This window comes from Panthera pardus, unplaced genomic scaffold, assembly GCF_024362965.1.
Source record: "Panthera pardus isolate Hobbes unplaced genomic scaffold, ASM2436296v1 HiC_scaffold_24, whole genome shotgun sequence".
NCBI lineage: Eukaryota > Metazoa > Chordata > Mammalia > Carnivora > Felidae > Panthera > Panthera pardus.
This window is the reverse complement of record NW_026526810.1, coordinates 126,714,014-126,736,208: the sequence shown is the minus strand read 5'-3', so window position 1 is coordinate 126,736,208 and position 22,195 is coordinate 126,714,014. Positions and strand designations below refer to the sequence as shown.

Below are 22,195 nucleotides of genomic sequence, written 5' to 3'. Positions count from 1 at the left end.
AGAAGGGCATAGAGGAGATTGGCTGACAGCTGTTGCCCTGGTCCACCCGGGAGATGGTCCGGGGCACATGGGCCGGGGGGTGGAGATGGTGAGAAATAAGAATCTTGAGAATGTGTTTCGGAAGTAGAGCTGGTAGGAGTTCCTTCCTGGTGGACGAGGGATAAGGCAGACAGGAATCAGAATGAATCCTAGATTTCTTATTGAGCAATCAAATGGGTGATGGTCTCATTGACTGAAATGCTGGAGACATGGGGAGAAAGCATTGAGAAGGGGCAATTAAGGGTTAAAGTTAGGGCTAGAGTAGGAACTCTTTATTCACTACTAACTCCAAATCCACCCCCTAGACCCCTCCACTAACACTGTTCCTAATCACAATCCCTGGTTCCCTTTCATAAGGGTCCCTTTTCTGTCTCCTCCTTGACTTCTCAATAGTAGTCAAGACTTATAACCACTCCCTCATTCTTAAAACATTTAAAATACAGTATCTGACTCTAGGGAGCTTGTACATCGAGGTGTTTTCATTTTGATGTGATCATGTCCCAGCAACAAGGTCCAGTCTCTCTGTCCTGTAAGATCTGGTTATTAATTGCCTGCACGGACATGCTGTCACCCTGGAGAGTCAGCTGCCATACCCCAAATGCCTTTGAGTTTCAGAGTGAATAACATTGGTTTATAAGTTCTATCTCTTTCTGTTCTAAGCTACACTGTATCAACCCAGATGGAAATCTACCTCCATTTCTTGCTTTTGCAGGAAGTGGAAAATGTATCACTTAAAGTCTTTGGGCTTTGCCGCAGATTTGGGGGAAATGGTAAAGATCTACATTGTAGAAATGTAAACAGCTAAAGAATCAATTATTAGATATCTCCTTATTTTATTATTTTAATGTGTTTTTTTTTTTTCATTTTTGACAGAGAGAGACAGAGCATGAGCAGGGGAGGGGCAGAGAGAGAGGGAGATACAGAATCCGAAGCAGGCTCCAGGCTCTGAGCTGTCAGCACAGAGCCCAACATGGGGCTTGAACCTACCACTAGATCATGACCTGAGCCAAAGTCGGACACTCAACCGACTGAGCCACCCAGGCGCCCCTAGATACTTCTTTTTAAAAATCCCTTGGCTGTTTTTGAAATTCAGACAGCAGTATTCTGTCAAATTGCCCTGGCTTGCGTTTTGTACTCCCTTTTCTCGTTTTTCAGAAGAAAAAAAAAAATTCCCCTATTTTCTTATCATTAAAATTTGACTTCATCCAGCCCCAATGCTTTGCATATCCAAGAATAGATTGCCAGGTTGAGGGGTGGAACCTGTACCCCTCTCATTGGTTTTTCCTTGTAATCCCAGCCCAGCTTCTGTGTCTCTTCCGGAAATCCCCCAGTGTCTCAGCCCCTACTGATACCTTTCCCCATCTACTGGTATTCTGGATTTATTCCCATTGTTCTGTATCTGCTGCCGTTTCTGTGGAATCGGAGGAAGAGAACAAAAAGTAAATGTGTGGTGTGGGCTTTTGAAGCAGGAGCTGTTCTCCATCGTAAGTGTCCTATGACCCAGCAATTCCATTTGTAGGGAGAGATCCTGTGGCCAGTCCTCGTCCCCAGAGGTGACCAAAGCAGTGTCTGCCATCCCACACGTTCTTCTGCAGTGTGACTGTGCCAGGCCCCCATGAAGGGCACTTAGCCTTCATTCCTTCTACTCTGGAAAATAAGAATCAATCTTTTTTTTTTTTTTTTTTTTTTTTTTTTTTTTTTAGCTGATGAAGGGTGAGGTAATACACCCGCTTTTTGGAAAATGAAATAGGCCCTCTACATAGTGCTTTAAAAATCCTTAAACGGGGCACTTGTGATGAGCACCAGGTGTTGTGTGTAGGTGTTGAATTGCTAAATTCTACACCTGAAACTAATATTACCCTGTTTGTTAACTAATTGGAATTTAAATAAAAACTTGGGGGAAATTAAAAATAAAAAAAACCTTTAAAGGAAAGCAGTAACATCCCCTATTCAAGCCTGCAGCCACGATTTATAAACACCTAAATTTGATTTCCACAGAACCTATTCTTCAGGGGGATCTCGGGGCCATAATGACAAAAAATGATATCAGCAAAGTGTATCAGCACGCGATAGACCTCAAAGTGGCAAAATGCCCCTGTGCTAACGATGTAGCGTTACTTGGCTTCATTCTGAATGAAACCTACAACGGTAAGTCCGTGGCTGTGTTGAAAGTTGGGTGTGGGTTTTGTGTTTTGTAACAGCAGTGTTTAACTGGCAGTACGAGTTAGACTCAACGGAGTCAAAACGTTTCCTAAAACTACCTGCGAATTTACTCTTTGTCACTTCCCCTTGTCAACTTGCAAGTTTGATCAACTACTTTTACTCTGTGACTTTTGGTCATGTTCATCGTGACTGTAGTGTCTCTCCTAATGTCACTTATCCCCTGATTTCTATTAATACGTTATTTCCTCTCAGAGGTGACTCCTTGTGTAAATGGGAATCATGTTCTAAGGCATCATAACATTACTTCATTTATTATGTAGGTGCCTTTAGATTCCTACTGTAGTATTTAAAAGCATCCTACTCTGTTTCAACTTTTTTTTTAGTGTTTATTTTTGAGAGAGAGAGAATGAGCGGGGAAGGGGGCAGAAGGAGAGGGAGACACAGAATCCGAAGCAGGCTCTGAGCTGTCAGCACAGACCCCGACGTGGGGCTTGAACTCACGAGCTGTGAGATCATGACATGAACTGAAGTCGGACACTTAACCGACTGAGCCACCCAGGCACCCCATCATTTCAACTTCTAATGTATTATGATAGTTGTTTTTCCTAGATCATCGGTAACCTTCTAGTCCCCAAACCCAATGAATGAAAAGGAAAATAAAAGAATTAAAAGAAACAAAATATTATTACTCACAAATAATATGGGCACCCTAAAATCCAAACTAAAATCCTAGAATCCAACTCACCATCCATATGGATGACCGACGTAATACTCAACGGCCAGACCTCGTTTCCTGCAATGATCTTCCCCCATCGCACTTCTGTGGCCATATTCTGGACCTCATCATCTCCCCTAATGTTCTTACCTGTGGAGTCTCTACCATGAGCAACTCACACTGTCCACGCCCCCTCCCCTCACGTTCTTCTAGTGCTCCCACTCCGGTGCTCCTTTGATTTCACTGAGTGTCTTGTCCCTACCACCTTCGCCACTTCCCAACACCCTTGGTTTTCTCTCTCCCCTCCCCCATAATTTGCATAGCCCACCCTTACAGATCCTTCTGTAGCTTCCCTGCCCTGCTCTGTCTTCCATTCCCCGAGCAGTGCCAACTCCGGTTAAAACCACCTCTAGTCCTGCCCTGAGACAGCGGAATGTTGCTAGAGAAGACACTGCACGCCAGTCTCCCTTTCGCATTCCACCGACCGCTCTCACTTTAAATTCCCGATCACAAGTCTCAAGTGGGCCCTCAGCACCACCCAGAAACCCTGTCCTCTTCGCTGGTATGTTTATTTTCCGATTCCGCCAAGTGGCCTTATCTCACACCTCTTCCCACACCTCAAACCCTCCACGTCACCCCCTTCCCCTTCCCACTCTCAGCTGTGCCTTTATCTAATATTTCATATAGAAAACCAAGATCGACCACAAGGCACTCCTTCGTCGGTGCACCTGCAAACCTGCCGTTCTACCCGCATTGGTGCTTGTGAGCCTTGCCTTCTCGCCTGTTGCATTGCGAGAAGCATCTCTGCCCAGACTCCACCTGTCGGAGGCCACCACCCCCAACCCTTGTGTTCTGGATCCCGTTCCCTGCGACCATCCGAAGCACCTTGCTCCTGCTGCCTCTCTGCTGCAAATGCCACCTTTCCCTCTGCATCGTCTGCTCTCTCTCCTCACTGGATTGGGTCCATTGGCGTACAGACAAACCCTCCTTTGTTTGGGAGCATCCTAGCTGTTTTTCTGTTCTCCTTCAAAGCAAAATTTGGGCAAAGAACTTATTGTAGATGGTGCTCCGTTGTCCCACCTCCCGCTTTGTCTTCATTCCACTAGAGATGAGAGATGAGTGTTTGGTGCCCGCCAGTCTTGTGAAACGTTTCTTCCCAAGACCATTCCTGATTTCCATATTGTCAGTCCCAGCCATCCGTTCTTCTTCTTTTTTTTTAATGTTTTTTATTTTTACTTTTTTACATTTATTTATTTTTGAGAAACAGAGTGAGACAAAGCGTGAGCGGAGGAGGGGCAGAGAGAGAAGGAGACACAGAATACAAAGTAGGCTTCAGGCTCTGAGCTGTCAGCACAGAGCCCGACGCAGGGCTCGAACCACAAACCGTGAGATCATGACCTGAGCCAAAGTCAGACGCTCAACCGACTGAGCCACCCAGGTGCCCCAATGTTTATTTATTTATGAGAGAGAAAGAGAGCACAAGCACAGAGCTTGACACGGGGTTCAAACTCACAAGCTGTGAGATCATGGCCTGAGCTGAAGCCGGACGCTTAACCAACTGAGCCACACAGGCGTCCCCAGCCACCAATTCTTTATCCTCATTCTACTTTCCTTCCCAGCAGCACTGGACACAGCTGGCCACTCTATCTTCAAAACACTTTATCCTCTTGGCTTTCTTGGTATCACCTTTGATTGCTTTTATCTGACCACATTGGTCATTCCTTAGTTTTCCAGACAGACTCCTCTTTGGTGTGTCCCCTCAAGTAGTTGTTAAACTCAGGGCTTTGTCCTTGACTCTCCTTCCTTAGGGAGCCACGTCTCTCTCTTTGAAAAACTTAACCCAGTCCTATGGTTTAAGTGCCATCTCCAGGCCAGTGATTCTCAAACCTATATTTCTGGTGCTGAGCGCTCCGTGGAGACCAAACTCCTCTATGCAATCGTCTATAGTTTACATTTCCCCCTGATGTCTACTGAGCATCTCAAATACAGTAACTCTGATCCAGAACTCTTGACTCATCTCCCTCTGAAATCTGTTCTTCTCCAGTATTCCTTATCCCAATTCATATGGAGTTGCTCCAAGCTAAAGTCTAGAACACATTCTTGACTGCCCTTAACTCTCATGACATCCCACGATGGTGCCGTACCCAGTGTGTATCCCCAGTGTGACCGCTTCTTTCCTCTGCTAAAGTCTTAAGTCAACGTTGGTTTTCCACGAGACTAATTCATAGCTTAAGTGGTCTCCCTACTTGTATTCTTGCCCCAGTACAACCCATCTTCCATACAGCCACCAGAGTGTGGTCTTCTCAAGTATAAACCAAATCACATCACTTCCCTGCCTCAGACATGCAGCGGCTTCCCTTATGGCCAGTAGAATAGAATCCAAACTCTTCACAGTGGTCCACATCAGCTTCTGTAACCCTGGGGTACAGTCGTGGTGGTTTGTTATACAGAGTGGCTTTGTAACTTAATTTGAGCCTCAAAGTATTAACCAGAACAAGACATTTGTTTTCCTACTTACCCCTCTATTGAATATTTCTAAACTTTGCAGGGCCCTGGTCATGTGATATCATACTGGACACCGATGATCATCCCTACTTAGAATATAGGATAGTGTTATCTGTGGAACGAGACTTAGAGCTCAGAATGGCAACACACGTCGTTAGCTTTTTCTCTCTCTGGAAAAAGTATATGGTGACAACACTTCCTGCTACAGCTTTCCCTACACAGAAAACAGCTGAGAGTGGAAATATACACTTCACCACATGAGTGGTCCTACATTCGTCTTTGGGAAACAGAGCACATGCATTTGATCAACCGTCTTCAGGCTCTCCCACCACCCTCAATAATTATGCCTGTTGACTAGATTTCAGGTTAATATTCCACATTTAAAGCAAAGACTCTCAACACTCCTAGGTATGGCCAAAGAAAAGTGAGATCAAAGTATTTGCGTTGTGTTCTGTCTTCTTTCACGAGGTTCTCATGAGGCATAAGCAAATACTTTTTCTATTTTTTTTAAAAATTGCAAATAGTAAAGTAAATCAAACATAGTTTCTTCTTCTTGGAATTGTAACTTCCTTCTTGGAGTTTTAAAACTATTGACTAAGATTGTATTTCTGAACTAGGAATGTACTTATGCTTACAAAAGTACCATCAGGGAAGAAAAAACCCTCTTCCTCTACTCTCTTATGTCTAGTGAATGAGGGCTGTGAATTAAATTAACAAAGGCAGATTATCAGGAAAAAAAAGGCACACATTTTAAATTAATATTTACATTCACAGGAGCACCTGGATGGCTCAGTCGGTTAAGCGACCGACTTTGGCTCAGGTCATGATCTCGCGGTTCACAAGTTTGAGCCCCGTGTTGGGAGTCTGTGCTGACAACTCAAAGCCTGGAGCCTGCTTCAGATTCTGTTGTCTCCCTCTCTTTCTTCCCCTCCCCCCTCACACTCTGTCTGTCTGTCTCTTTCTCTCTCTCTTTCTCAAAAATAAACATTAAAAAATATTTACATCCACAGAATTAACTTAAAAGCAGTGAAGCTCAAATAAGTGGTTAAACTTGGGGGCATATATACCATTTTAACAAAAGAAAGAAGGTTGGGCTTCAGGGGATGATAAAGTATGGGGAAGTGACTAGGAAAGATATGAGGGGATTAATGAAAGAGAAGGGCTGTTCTGGTAAAGTATGTTTATGCAAACTTAGCATAGACTTCTCTTCCATCTTTGGTGAGAAGAGAGCTCTTCTCTTCCTGGCACAGGGGTGGGGAGGCATGTGTCCCAAAGAGAAAGTCATGCTCTGCTTGTAGCCAGGTAAGGGGAGGGCAGAGATCTCTTCCTGAATCTGTTGATTCTCAGTTGCCTTCAGCTCAAAGGAATCCTTAACCAGAGTGGCATGTTTTGGGGGGATGTATTCTGATCCCCTTCGATAGAAAACAGAATCCTTAAAATTTAAATCAGACAGTTGGCTAAAATCCTATGTTAACCTGAAGTCGCTTCATCTTTCCAATGCTTAGGAAGTGAGATTCTAGCCGAGGGGAGGTGAGTTGAGGCAGGGCAGAGATTGGTTTGGAAGGTGGGGCAGATGTCAGTTCTGGCTGCGGCAGTCTGGGAACCATAGAAGTGGGTTACTCTCTTTGTAATGTTATCTAAACTGAATCTTCCTTTTTTCTCCTGTTAGGTATTTACATAGGCCTCAGTTTTTCTGGATTTTGGAATTACAGTGATACCACGTGGTATAACCTGACAGATACGATCTATTCCCAAGTTGGAGAAGGTAATTCCTCTAATGGTGACTTCATCTTCAGGATCCCATATATAGCAATACTTGATCAGTATGAATGAAATGAAATGTCTGTGCTGAGGAGCTCACCTTTTCCTTCCTTTTTAACCTGGTGTGATTTCTCCCCTTAGAACACACAAAGCTTTCAGTGGTGGATATGGTTTTAACCAATCACTTTTTAGTTATCCTCACCTCTCTGGGTCTTTTTGTAAGTGGAGATCTCCGTTATCCATCATCCTCTGTCTTAACGGTATGTGAATTGCTTTTAAATACATTCCTAGTTCGGGGCTCCTGGGTGGCTCAGTCGGTTGAGCATCCGACTTGGGCTCAGATCACAATCTTGCAGTTTGTGAGTTCGAGCCCCACGTTGGGCTCTGTGCTGACAGCTTGGAGCCTGGAGCCTGCTTCGGATTCTGTGTCTCCTTCTCTCTCTGCCCCTCCCCTGCTCATGCTCTGTCTCTTAATAATAAATAAACGTTAAAAAAAATAAATAAATACATCCCTAGTTCAGAAATACAATCGTAGTCATTAATTTAAAAACTGTAAGAGGAAAATTAAAAATTCCAAGTGGAAGAAACTATGTTTAATTTACTTTACTATTTGTGACTTAAAAAAAAAATAGAAGTATTTGCTAATGCCTCATGAGAACCTCCAAGAGGAAGAAACTATGTTTGATTTACTTTAAGGTTTGTGATTTAAAAAAATATAGAAAAAATATTTGCTAATGCCTCATGAGAACCTAGTAAAAGAAGATATAACACACTCCAAATACTTTGATCTCACCTTTTATCTACATAAAGTAGACATACTTGATACTTGAGCTATGTGTGGTGTGTCTTAGGATTTAAATGCTTCTTCCTTTTAGAAAATGTAAAAGCAGAATACAGTGGCTTTTTCCCTTGCCTCATAGTGTTGACCATATCCTTTGGAAATGGTGCTAATTTTATTGCCACACAAGTTTATGTTTTAAACATGCACATATAGATTATTTATCTATTTATAGCTATGTATGTTCCCCAAATACTTTATGGTAATTTATACAGCTAAATATAGTATTACAAATGAACATAAGTCAAAAAGTTAGCACTGAGATCGAGTGGAGGGGCATATACATTTTGGTGAGGATACACAATACATATACCATGAAATTCTCAAACATGTCAATAAACATCTCTCAAAAACTACCACAACAGAAATAAGAGCAGTGATAGAGATTTTGAAACAGTGGAAAAAAAGATGAGAGAGTATAGAAGGGGTGATTGCTTTGGTTGAGAAGCAGGTATTTCTTACATGTGGGGATTGTGAATATTCACAGCCTTCCCTCCTTCCTCACCATTTCTGAGGAAGTACCATTTGTTGCTGAAACCACCGACAGATCTGACCTTTTATGTGCTTACCGTGGAATTGTTGAAGTGGAGACTTGAAGAAGCCGGGCACAGTGACTTAACAGTCCAAAACATGAAGGATTGGGCACAGGTTGTACAGTGAGGGCTGGCCCTGGGTGAGGCAGGAGAAACAGGGGACCGTGGAGGAAATAATATGTTAAGGGATTTCCTAATCCCAGTGGGTGGCAGATTTAGTACCTTTCTGTCCTTCTAAACTCTTCCGTTTAAATCATTACGTGATTTAAAAAACAAAAACAAAAACAAAAAACTCAGATCCTTTCTGTAATTAAGTCCAAGTACAAATAAATCAATAAAACAGTGAAACAAAGCAAAGACCAGAGAGGAAATCTCCAGGATATTATTTAAACTATGTTAGAGGCTGGTTTTAATGGGTGACACTCCTAACTGCTGGGATACAAAAAGGGTCATTTCCTTTAGTATAATTCAAATTGCTGTGTTTTGTTATGCCTCCTGATACGCAAGCAAAAATTAAAGTGTTGTTGTTGTGGTTTTTTTTTTCTTGCAGTTTTCAAGGGCAGACTTTTGTGGTTTCGAAAGGGTAAGAAGCTTAAATTTTCCAGGGGTTGGTTAGAAGAGGAGTGTTTCCTTGATGACCCGAGGGATGAGGCACAAGATTAAGAATTCACAACACAGATCATTCCTGTTACTATGACATTATTTCCAGTTTGAACTTAAAGAAACTTACTTCCAGCAGACATTAAGCAATGATCTCCTTCCCTTTCAAAGGAAGAAGTGTATCTGCTTGTTTCGTTGTTCATTGGCCTCCCCTCCCCCACTTCTTCCCCTGTTCTCTCCAGAACTGTTGTGGTTGTTCAGGTGTATTCTGCACAAGGGCACCCCCTTGAAAAGAGAGTTGGGGCTGAAATTTGGCTAACACTTTTCTCCCCAGTCCATCTACCCCCGCCCCCCCTTGTGGGTCTCTGCCTGCCTGGAGAAAGGGGCACTTCCAATTTTCACAAAAGTGCCATTTAAGCCAGCCACAGCTCCGCTGCTGGCCTGTTAAGGGTGGGGTGGGGAAGGGATTCCATCCATCTTTTCTTTCCTCTGTTATTACAAAGTCAAGTTTTGTGATTCAAGTAGGTCATTCCCATCAACATAAGCATGCTTGAGTTTGGAGCCCACCACAAAATTATGAGGATTCCTAGCCTATTGCCATGGCCCGTCCCCCTTCCATCCTCATGCAGGCCTGTGGGCACACACCCAGCTGTGCACACACACACACACACACACACACACACACACACACTCACTCGTTCTCACCATCTAGAAGGAAGGAGCACTTATGTCTCAGGACGCAAAGGCAACAGATTCCTGCCACACTAACTGGAAGAAATGTAAAGCAGAGACCCAGGAAGGTCCGATGGGCAACACTGATGTACATTAGAAAGAACAGGGTGAAGTACCTGCCAAAATAGAATTCCGTACCCGGCACAACTCTGTCATTCAAGAACGAGCCGGAAGGAAAGAAAGTTGCACGGATAAGACATTAGCGGAGCTTGCTACCCAGAAACCCCCACGAAGGAGTGGAATACCAGAAATAGTGACAGACCTAAAACGTATGCTCTAAAATCTAACAGAGGAAGGAACTTCGTCTGTGAGCTCCACTCTGGGATCCGCGTCCAGCACGGTGCCTGCCACAAAGTAGGCACTTAGTAAATATTTGTTCAAAGAATGGAATTGGCGTAAAAAAAAATGTACAGTTCCAAATTTTGTGTTTAATACTTGGGCGGAACCAAAACTCCAGATACTACAAGGAGGAAGGGAGATGATTTTCAGCGGATGACCAGCCTATTGTGAGACCCTCGTTTGGTGGGAGAATCAATATGGGGAATCATTTTGCAATTTGATAGAAAAACGTATTCAGTTCAACACAAACCATACAGTTTAAGGGATAATTACCCGAAAAGAAAAGGAAATATGGCCACCAGAAGAAGGGAAGAAGATTAAGGACTAATCCATCGGTTCCCACAAAAAGCAAGAAAGGAGGAAAATAGGTGCAAAGATAGAAGAATGGAAAACCAACCATAAAGTGAGATGTTAGAAATCAATCCAAATATGTCAGCTAAAATTGAATCCTACAAGAAGCAATAAAATAAAGAGACAGAGGGGACTATACCCTGAGCTCTTCTTACCCCTCGGCTCCCACTAACTTTCATCTCCGGTCCACCTGGCTGTCAACTCAGCAGTGTTGGGGATGCTGGACAGCTGGACTCAAAGCCCGAGCTTTGAGGAACCCCTCAAGCTTTGGGGAACCCCACTGAGGAGACCTGGCATGTCTTTCCTCTCGTGGGTCAGGTGAGAACAAGGCATTTGGCGACCTGCAGGTAGAGGGCTAGAAGGTGGAGGCTCCTGGAGAGCGCTTGGCTTGCAGAAATCCAGGAATCCAGAAATGCAGAAATCCAGAGAAGGTTTCAGTCAACCTTGTGAGAGTGGCTGGCCTCCTGGAGAAAAAAAGCCCAGTGGGAAGGCTGTTTTCTCCCCGTGCCTGAGGTGAGCAGGGTGAAGGAGATGGAAGCAGAGAAGCTTCTTTCTGGTTCTGAGGTGAGGGGGAATGGCAGCCCAGAGGTGGAGAGACCACTTGGCCTTCTGTTACTTCACAGTCTGAGATGCTTCCCAAACCAGACTTGAGTGCTCCCTTCAAAATACGTCTAAGCCAGCTCAGCAGGCAGAGAGCACAAAAGATCGTTAGAATCAGACCATACAGCAGAGTTGCTGATGGAGAAGGTGATAAATGAAGAAGAACAACAAAATGAATCGACTCATTTAACAAGTATCCAATGAGCGTCTATTCTATGGCTGCTGTTCTTGGCACTGAGGTATTAGCGAGAAGAAAAGACCACCAGCATCTGTTAGCTTAGAGTTTCAAGTGCCACATGAAAGTACTCTCTGGGATTAAATACTACACTGCAATTAAAAAATAGGATGAATTGGGGCACCTGAGTGGCTCCATTGGTTAAGCATCCGACTCTTGATTTTTGGCTCATGTCATTAACTCACGGTTGGTGAGTTCAAGCCCCACCTTGGGCTCTGCACTGACAGCATGGAGCCTGCTTGGCATTCTCCCTGCCTCTGTCTCTGCTCCTTCTCTGCTTGTGCTCTCTCTCAAAATAAATCAGTAAACATTGTTTTTTGTAATGGAATAAATTGAGGGATAGAAGAGCCACTGTTGAGGTGCAGATAAGCAGTGCTGAAGATGAAGAGGAAGAAACTTTTCAAACCAGGGAAGATGGGTAAAAATCACGGGGCAAAGATAGGCCTTTGAGGATAATCCAAGTCTAAGAGGTGAGAGAAGTTTGGGGAGGAATAAAAAGGAACAGATGGAAGACAGGCAGCAATAACACAAATAGTAGAAGAAAACTACACCAAGATTAAGAAAGATCCAAGGCTATCTATTGAAAAAACCCACTATATCCTGGAAGAATTGAAAAAGATGTATGCTTGGGCATATCCTAATAATATTTCCGAATTTGACGATTAAGGGGAAAATACCACAACTTTCCAAACAGAAGAAACAAAAGCAAAATATACCTCACTGGCATTAGAGTTCACTTATACAGCAGTAGAAGCTGGAAAAGAGTGAAATACACATCTACAGACTATCAAGACAGAGGAACCAAAATCCAAAAATCCTTTTTCCAGTCAGGAGATTATTCATCTTTCCAATTAAGAAAGAATTTGGAAAGTGTATCACCCAGTTATTCCAGCTAAGGAAAATACTCAGGAGAGAACTTTAACAGAATACACCAATGAGCACAGATGTTGGGGAGATAAAGAGAACAGGAAACAGTGATGAGCGGTGCTTAGCTGTTTCTCTCGTTTTACCTAATACCTATGTTTTCTGTCTGTGTAAATCAAAACGGAGTGCTTGACGAAGATCTTGAAACAGAGAGAACATGTTGCAAGGGAAATTAGAATTTTCAACATCTAAAAATGACTATTTTCAAACAGTAATACATTCCCATAATTAAAAACCAAAACAGTTACATAAAGATCTACATTAAAAAGTCCCACTTGCTCCTTTGTATATACTCTCCCTGCTTCTTCCTGTCCCCTACATCTTTTAGATTTTCAGTGACATACATTTATTTATTTACTTATTTATTTATTTAGTTTATTGAAAGATTTAAGTTTTTTTTTTTTTAATTTTTTTTTTTTAACGTTTATTTATTTTTGGGACAGAGAGAGACAGAGCATGAACGGGGGAGGGTCACAGAGGGAGACACAGAATCTGAAACAGGCTCCAGGCTCTGAGCTGTCAGCCCAGAGCCTGACGCGGGGCTCGAACTCGCGGACCGCGAGATCGTGACCCGAGCTGAAGTCGGACGCTTAACCGACTGAGCCACCCAGGGGCCCCGAAAGATTTAAGTTTTAAGTAATCTCTACCCCCAGTGTGGGGCTCGACCTTAACAACCGAGAGAGCAAAAGTCCCACACTCTACCAGCTGAGCCAGCCAGGTGCCCCCTCAGTGACTTTTAAATGTAAATTTAAATAATTATGAATACAAACTCTCCTCACTTGCTCCCACTATATCCTAAATACGAACATATCTGTTGTTTTCACTTAGCAACATGTCAGGGGGGGAAAAGCCCTATTATAATTCTTGTTTCTTGCCCAACCATTTCCTTTGTTGACATAGAATTTTTCTCCATGTATTTGGCTCACATTCCTAAACTATCAAACCTTAGAAGTTTTCATTAGGTTTTTCTCTTTTTATATCTTAAGTCTCCCTATTGCCTAAATGATATTTTTCTTCTTTTATGTAGGTTGACTATGTCAAAGGAAAATTGTGGTATAATGAAAAATGTTTTGCCAACAGAGAACACTTTGAAGGTAAACTGAGAAGAGATATTAACAGGCCTTTTTCAACATAGATGGCGTATAAAGATGAAATAAAATGACATAAGATAAAAATAGAATGAAATAGAAAAGTAGGTTTATTTTATATAAGTTAATGGCCTAAAACTGAGGGGGGAGGGAAATTAAATCTGAAAGAGGCAGGCCCTGTTAGGAGTGAAAAAAAACATTGTAGTTGAATGTACTTAATGATACATTTAAAACTGTAGATGCTGCTTTTAATTTCTGTACCTTTGTATTTTATAGTTGATTATGTTACGATCACCTTTGAGAGAAACAGGACCCTGAGTGAGGTATGTTCTTAAATATTTTAAAAGGTAAGAAAGTTCAGGGGTGCCTGGGTGGCTCAGTCGGTTGGGTGTCCAACTTCGGCTCAGGTCATGATCTCACGGTTCGTGGGTTTGAGCCCCGCATCGGGCTCTGTGCTAACAGCTCGGAGCCTGGAGCCTGCTTCGGATTCTGTGTCTCCCTCTCTCTCTGCCCCGCCCCCACCTGTGCTTTGTCTCTCTATCAAAAATAAGTAAAATGTAAAAAAAAAAAAGGTAAGGAATTTTATTTCTTGGATTATTTCATGGATTGTTATTAATCTAAAAAAAAAATGGCAGTTCTACAGACTGAAGGACTTCATCCCTCTTCGTGCACAGTTGTGTTTCTACTTGGGTTTAACGGTACTTACCTAGCTACGTTAAATCCGGAACTACACAGTAGTTCTCGAAAAACAATTCATGCCAGAAAGAGAGGCTTCGCAGTGTTTTCTGGACTCCCCTCCCCCCGGAAGAGAAGCACAGACAGCAAAGATTTATCACTATTATTTGTGGTTGATCAGGAGAACACAGTGGCTCACTAGTGTATCTGCTTAAGAGAACTAATTAGAACTTATATTTTAAAAATGGCATTAACTTTTCCTTTCTCTTTTTGTAGTCAAGCTCTTGTTTTTACAGCAAAGAACCACTCCGTCAATGGTTACCTTGCTTACCTCACATTTTAAAAGGAAGGAAAACTATCGCTTCAACTCTGGTAACGTTTCTTGTTGACCAAGAGCACAGTGCTGGAGTCTACCTCTTCTCCAACCAGGTAAGCGTTACGGCCCCGGGGGGTTACTCTTGATGACACAACAGTGAAAATTTACCCTTGCAAATTTATCTCCAAGTTCTTGTTATCTTTGGCAGTAGGAGTGGCTATAATTAACCACCACAAAATTATTTATGGTTGATAATATAGTTTAAGGCACGTTAGGGATTTCTTGCCTCTGCTTTACCGTTCAGTTTGATGAAAACAGAAAATACGATGGTGTCTGCATAGTGATTCTTTACTTCTTCTCCAGGAGAATATAAGCTGAGCTTGGTCTATATAAGGTTAAGGTTCCATAAATTGATTCGTTTAAATGAACAAAAACTGGGGCGCCTGGGTGGCTCAGTCGGTTAAGTGTCTGACCTCAGCGCAGGTCATGATCTTGTGGTTCATGAGTTCGAGCCCCATGTCGGGCTCTGAGCTGGTAGCTCAGAGCCTGGAGCCTGCTTTGGATTCTGGGTCTCCCTCTCTCTCTGCCTCTTCCCCCACTCTCTCTCTCTCTCAAAAATAAATAAACAGTAAAAAAATAAATAAAATGAGCAAAAAATGGGACTAGCCCTACCCTTATAATTTTAGTGGAGAAAAAATAATTTTCTTCTACCCTCTTAAGTTCAGTTCTTGAGGCCCTGCAAATTAAACTGATAAAAGACAGATAACAGGAGAAAACAATCGATTTATGCATGCGGTGTACATACATGTGGTTGAAAATCAGTGATGAGAAACTCAAAAAGGTGGTTCAAATTTGGGGATTATATACCATCTTAATAGTTTAAGGGGGCAGGTGAGAAAGGTGCTTAAGGGAAAACAACTGAAAAGATAACGGCTAACAGGAGAACAAACAGGAGATAAGAAAGTTTGTGATAATGTTTGCTCATACAGGTTTGAATGGTTTTCCCATCTCCTCAGGGCCATAAAACTCCTCTGGAGGAGGGATTTGGGGTGGGCTTTATTTGGTTCTCCCTTCTGGAAGTAGATCTGCTCTGAAGAGGAATTAATGATAGTTTTATTTCCCAGAAGTTGCTGCTTTTAATCAGAGAAGGGAAGGCTTTTTTTTCTGCATCTGTTGAATCTTAAATGTCTACAGCTTAACGATGATCTCTATACCACAGTGGCATATCTTGGGGTACACTTTCTGACCCCCTTCAACGCCACGATCCAAGTAGAGTTGTAAGGTGACCCAGGCATCCACGCTTTTAAAAGGTAGGGTGCCATGACAGTTGTAAGCATGGGCGTTGGAATCGGTCTTTTTGAGCAATAGCTCTATAATAAACTTCCCCATGCCATTTATTATAGAAGCTTGGACAAATTATTTAATCTTCTAAACCTCATGCTCAACATCTATAAAATGGGCATATGAGGCAGTGAGAAGCAGAGCAAAGACATATTGATGGTTGCCACTCCTTCCAGTTCTCTTCTGTGCTAATGGATGTGTCCCTGTCTTAATCAAAATCCAAGTAACAGGAAACACAAAAAACTGTAACATCGTCTAGTAATATAAATGGTAAAATTCTTATGATTTGTTCATGCTTAATCTATTTCTAGAAAACCACCACTGTCTCTGTGAGCACCCTAAAAAATAACAAACCAGGATTAAAACCAAAATTTCCACTTTTCGTATTTCCTTCATCATTCTCTTCTCCTGTTGGAATGGTATTCCATCCGCGAAGCCATTTTCTGTATGCTTATGGTGATCAGGTGAGTACACATGACATTTCACGCTCTAGGGTAGGTGTAAATCATTCTCTTGTTCTATGCCGAGTGGTTATACGTCAAGTAAAAAACAGCATCGTTCTGATGATCAGGGAGATAGAAGGCCCAGTGAAGAGAAATGAGAGCAGAGGAATTAGGAGAGTGAATACAACAAACAAATCCTTTGCAAAGTTTTGCTGAAAAGTAGAGCAGTAAAATGCAGCAATGGTAGCAGGAGGAGGGGACGTCAAGAGAAGAGGGAGAGGGGCACCTGGGTGGCTCAGTTGGTTAAGCGTCCAACTTGGGCTCAGGTCATGATGTCACGGTTTGTAGGTTCGACTCCCCACCCCCCGCCCCCAACCCGTCAGGCTCTATGCTGACAGCTCTGAGGCTGAAGCCTGCTTCAGATTCTTTGTCTCCCTCCCTCCGCCCCTCCCCCACTTGTGCTCTGTCTCTGTCTCTCAACAATAAACATTAAAAAAAATTTAAAAAGAGAGAGAAGAGGAAGAGACAGAAGGAATTAGGCTATGCAGATGGGAATTATTCAGTAGAGAGGGAAAGACTGGTGATGCGGGTGAGAGAGGGAAAAGTTGCTGGAGCGACATGTCTAAATACAGTACCAGGAAGAAGGGAGGGCTTTTGGATTCCAGAGCCGGTAAGTGGGTAGATGTGGTAATGGAAGGGGGTGGAAATTTATCTTTTATTTTCTCCACAAAAACCAAAGTTATTGTTTGAGCATGAGGGTGGAGGAGCGTTGGGGGTTTGAGGAAAGAGACAACAGAGAGAGATAGTTGCCTACGAGAGCGGGAGAGTGGATTGACGGATGACAGAAGGCAGGACAATTGCTTGGGCTTTGTGCTCATGGATTCCAAGTGCGACCAGTTCAGCATTATTGTATGTTCTTCTCTGTGGCCAGTTGTGGGGGTCCACACCCATCGGAGAAGACAGAGAGTTGGAGTTAACCACAGTTGGAGTTTTATCAAGAGGTGATTAGGAAGTAAAAGAGTGCACAGAAGGAAATGCAGTGAGACAAAAAAAAAAAAAAAAAATTAAGAATTCAAAGGCATGAGTAAGAAAATGTAAACAAACTATTTACTTGCAGAAGATCTGATTGCCTATGTTGAACACTTAAAAGGTACATACACATTATTAAAAAGAGGAAAAGAGTTAAACAGTGGAAGGGAAAGTCAGTTTCATTTCTGCTCATGATCAGCAAATTTGAAAGCGTAATTTTTTAAAGTTTATTTATTTTGAAAGAGAGTGAGCATGAGCAGGGAAGGGGCAGAGAGAGAGACAGAGAGAGAGAGAGAGAAAGAGAGAGAGAGAGAGAGAGGGAGAGAGAGAGGGAGAGAGAGAGAGAGAGAGAGAGAGAGAGAGAGAATACCAAGCAGGCTCCACACTGTTAGCACAGGGGTAGATGCAGGGCTCAAACTCACAAACCATGAGATCATGACCTGAGCCGAAATCCAGAGTTGGACGCTTAACTGCACTGAGCCACCCAGGCACCCCTGAAAGCATAATTTTTAAGACCTTATTTACAACAGCAAAAACAAAACAAAGCAAAACGACACACACACAAATTTTGAAGTATGTAGGAATAAATCTAAGAAAAGATTTCTGAGACTTACATGTAGAAAATTATAAGCTTTATTGAAGGACGTTTAAAACTTTAAGAAGAAACAGATAAAAACATACTTGTAAATAGGAAAACTTATAATATCATTTCTTCCTTAAATTAATCTGTAGATCTAATACAACTTTAATTAAAATCTCAAGGCTTGTTGTGGAGTTTAAGTTAATTCTAAAGCATGTATAGTGTATATCAACTCTACCTCAGCATAAAAAATTTTTTTTAAATAAAGCCCCCCAAAAAAGTATATATGGAAAAACGAAAGACCAAGAATAACCAAGACACTTCTTTTTTTTATTTTTTGAGTTTATTTATTTTGAGAGCAAGAGAGAGCCCGAGCAGGGGAAGGGCGTTGGGGGGGGGGGGGGGGGGAGAGGGAGAGAGAGAGAGAGAGAGAGAGAGAGAGAGAGAGAGAGAGAAAATCCCAAGCAGGCTCTGCACTGTCAGGACAGAGCCTGATGTGGGACTTGATCCCATGAACCATGAAATCATGACCTGAGCCCAAATCAAGAGTCAAACACTTAACCAACTGAGCCACCCAGGCACCCAAGACGCATCTAAAGAAGAATAAAGATGAGGGATTTGTACTACCAGATATTAACACTTTTTAAAAAAGTTTTCATAATTATAATGTGTTTTGACCCAGGAACAGACCAACTGACCAATGGAATGAAAGAGAAAGCAAATAGACCCATCCATATCTAGAATGTTGATCGAGGCTAAAAATAGCATCACAGCTGAGGGGAAAATAAAAGATTGCTTAAAATAGGGTGGGAAGCATTGGTTACATATGGAAAATGTTGCAACATACATCAAGTCCAACTCCTGATGGATTAATAATTTAAATATAAAAACTTTTACAGGAAAATATAAGTAAATGCCTTTCTGAAATCAGGATAGGGAAAGCATCTTAAAACAAGACATAAAAAAACAGTGACCATTAAAAAAGATAGCATCACTTCCATTAAAGAGAATTCTGGTTCTGCAAGAGGCAGAGTTAGAATCTTTGGGCCCTTGTTCTCCCGTAGACACAGTGAGTTAGCTACAAAATACAGATCAGAGTGTCTTTGCAAGAACTCTAGAGACCAGTTGATTAGCTACAGCACCAGACCAACATAAAACCAAAAAGGGATTCTACCCCTATTGGGTAGGAAAATTTGCCCATCTGTGCCCCACCCCCAACCACCTTAGCATGGCACAACCAGGAGGAAACCTCCCACACAAGGGAGCTTCCCTTGGGATAAAAACAAAAGAGCGGACCTTGCATCCAACATTCTGGCTTGTCTGAGGGAGGCTCAAGGGACTGGTTTCAGTCTTGCCTAACCCAGAGCACTGATGGAACTGGCGGAATTTTTTGGAAACTGCTGTAAAGGAGGTGGAGTAGCATGGGCAAGATGGCGGAGCAGGAGGCATCAGACATCCCTTTCCCCCCAGAGACACCAATATAACAATATACAGACCACAATGCCTTTGAAAGAACTCCAGAATCCATTTGAGAAGCTACAGCATCCAGACCAACCTAAAGCCCAAGAGATTCCAACAAAAGGGATAGGAAGACTTACGGCATTTTCCATATCCATCCATGACTCTCCTTCTATTTGACTTAATGCAGCACCACTTGGAGAAAGCCTCCCCCTCCGGGGATCCTCCCTCAGGATGGAAACAAAATAATTAACTGTGTGTCCAACATTCTGGCCAGACTGGGGAATCTGTGTCACCTAACTCAGAGCACTGATGGAACTGGCAGCCTTGTTCGGAAACTGTTGAAAACAGATATGACCTCTGCAGCACTTTAAAGCTGCAGTTCTACAGGCACATGCCAGGAGCAGCAAGAGCTTATGGGTGTCTGGAAGGAGAGGGATAAACTGCTTAGGCAACTTGAAACAACTAAAAACACAGCACAAGCCAGAGAAAACACATCCTTGGAAGAGATTGCAGAAGTCCTAGAGCCTCTAGCTGGTCTAATTGGTAAAGGTCTGCGTGAAGCCAGTCCATAAACAGTGGGAGAAGCGGTTGTGTAATCAAATGCCCAAGTCTCAAAACAATAGCATCACAAGGCATGCAAAGAAACAGGGAAACATGGCCCAATCAAAGGAACAGAATAAAACCCCAGGAAATGACCGTAAAGAAATGCAGACTTATGAGCTGCCTGACAAAGAATTTTAAACAACTGCCATAAAGATGTTCAACGAACTAGAAGTGAGCATGGCTAGACAACTAAAAGAAATAAAGAAAATAATGAACTAATGGAGAATATCAAAAATAGATAGGAACTATAAAAAAGGTCAAACAGAAGTTCTAGAGCTGCAGCATACAATAACTGAGCTGAAATACTAGAGGAGTGGACGTTAGACTTATTATTTGAAATCATCAAGTCAGAGAAGCGAAAAGCAAAAAAGAATGAAGAAAAGTGAAGAGAGTCTCAGAGACTTACAAGGACTATCAAACAGACCTATCTATGCACTATGGGAATTACAGAAGGAGAAGAAAGAGAGGAAGAACTTATTTAAAGAAGTAATGACTGGAATTTTCCAAAGCCGAGGAAAGAAATGGATGTATAAATTAAAGAAGCTTAAAGAATTCCAATCAGGATAAATCCAAAGAGACCAACACTGAGACATAATTGAAATGTCAGAAGTCAACAAAGAATCTTGAAAGCAATGAGAAAAAAGTGGCTCATTATATACATTGGAACTTCTGTAAGATTATCAGTGGATTTCTCAGCAGAATCCTTGCAAGCCAGAAGTGAGTGGGATAATACATTCAAAGTGCTGAGAGAAAAAAAAAGTCAATCAAGAATACTACATTTGGCAAACTGTCATTCAAAATTGAAGGAGAAATTAAGATTTTCCAGGCAAACTAAAGATGAGGGAGTTCATTACAACTAGACCTGTCAGGAAGGAAGGAAGGAAGGAAGGAAGGAAGGAAGGAAGGAAGGAAGGAAAAGAGGGAAAGAAATTACTGAAGAGCCTCCTTCAAGGTGCAAATAGAGGATTCTAGATAACATCAAGAAGTCACATGAAAATTTAAAAGTTTTCCAATAATGTAAATACATGGACAAATTTAGTACTTGCACTGTAATTTTGGTGCATAAATTCACTTTTAATTCTCGTATAGAATTTAAATGAGAAAATCATTTTTTAAAATTATAATCCTATGTTAATAAATATATAAAAAGATGTAATTTGTGACATCATTGACATCAAGTGGGAAGGCAGTGCTATGTAAGAGGAGCTTTTGCCCACAATGAAGTTAAGTTTTTATCAGATTTAAAAGAATGCTATAACTTTAAGATGTTATAGTGCAATGGTTACCACAAAGAAAAAAATGTATAGGATATATGCACAAGAAAATAAGGGAATCAAAGAATGTCACTACAGATAATCAGTGAAATGCTAAAGAAAGCAGTAAGAGAGGAAAAGAGGAGGAACAGAAGCTACAAGACGCACAAAAACACAAACCAAATGGCAATAGTAAGTCCTTCCGTATCAGTAATTACTTTAGGCGTAAATGGATTAAATTCTCCAGTCAAAAGACAAACATAAGCTGAATCTATAAAAACAAAAAACATTGAGAAAAACTCTCAGGATGCAACCATGTTCTGTCTACAAGAAATTCACTTTAGATCTAAGCACACCCATAACCTGAAGGTAAAAGGATTGAAAAAAATATTCCATCAAATAGTTACCAAAAGAGAGCAGGGTTGGCTATACTAATACCATACAAAATAAACCGTTAGTCAAAAAGTGTTGGAAGAGACAAAGAAGGACATTATATAAGAATAAAAGTTCAATTCACCAAGAAGATCTAACAATTATAAATATTTATGCCCCAAGCCATCAGAGCTCCTAAATATAATGAAGCAAACTTTAAAAGAATTGAAGGGAAAAACAGCAATGTAACAGTAGGAGCCTTCAATACCCCGCTTTCAATAATGGATAGAAAAACCAGACAGAAGATAAGTAAGAACACAGAAGACTTGAACCACACTGTAGACCAATTAGACCTAACAGACATAATCAGATGACTCCACTTGACAACAGCAGAATATAAATGCTTCTCAAAAGACACCAGAGAATTCTTTAGGACAGAACATAAGCAAGGCCACAAAAAAGTCTCAACACATTTAAAGTGACTGAAATTATACAGTGTTTTTTTCTGATCATAATGGAACAAAACCAGAAATCTATAGTAGAAAGAAAACTGGAAAATCCACAAGTATATGGGAATTAAAACAACACGTTTGTAAACAACCAGTGAGTCATAGATGTAGTCAGAAGGAAAATTAGAAAATATCTTAAGAAAATTAAAATGAAGGAGCACCTGGGTGGTGGTTAAGCATCCGACTTTGG

General features: G+C 41.6%; 1 protein-coding gene across 3 annotated transcripts in view; it reads left to right on the top strand.

Moving 5' to 3' along the window:
- Positions 1 to 22,195, top strand: part of CATSPERB (cation channel sperm associated auxiliary subunit beta) — a 107,206-nt gene that overhangs the window by 27,646 nt on the left and 57,365 nt on the right. For all 3 annotated transcript variants that reach the window (XM_053889706.1, XM_019462055.2, XM_053889705.1), the window contains 8 exons: positions 2,038 to 2,187; positions 7,092 to 7,187; positions 7,325 to 7,443; positions 9,105 to 9,137; positions 13,363 to 13,429; positions 13,700 to 13,746; positions 14,375 to 14,527; positions 16,067 to 16,219. In XM_053889706.1, the coding sequence (XP_053745681.1) occupies positions 2,038 to 2,187; positions 7,092 to 7,187; positions 7,325 to 7,443; positions 9,105 to 9,137; positions 13,363 to 13,429; positions 13,700 to 13,746; positions 14,375 to 14,527; positions 16,067 to 16,219 (818 nt within the window). The remainder of the gene's footprint in view (positions 1 to 2,037; positions 2,188 to 7,091; positions 7,188 to 7,324; positions 7,444 to 9,104; positions 9,138 to 13,362; positions 13,430 to 13,699; positions 13,747 to 14,374; positions 14,528 to 16,066; positions 16,220 to 22,195) is intronic.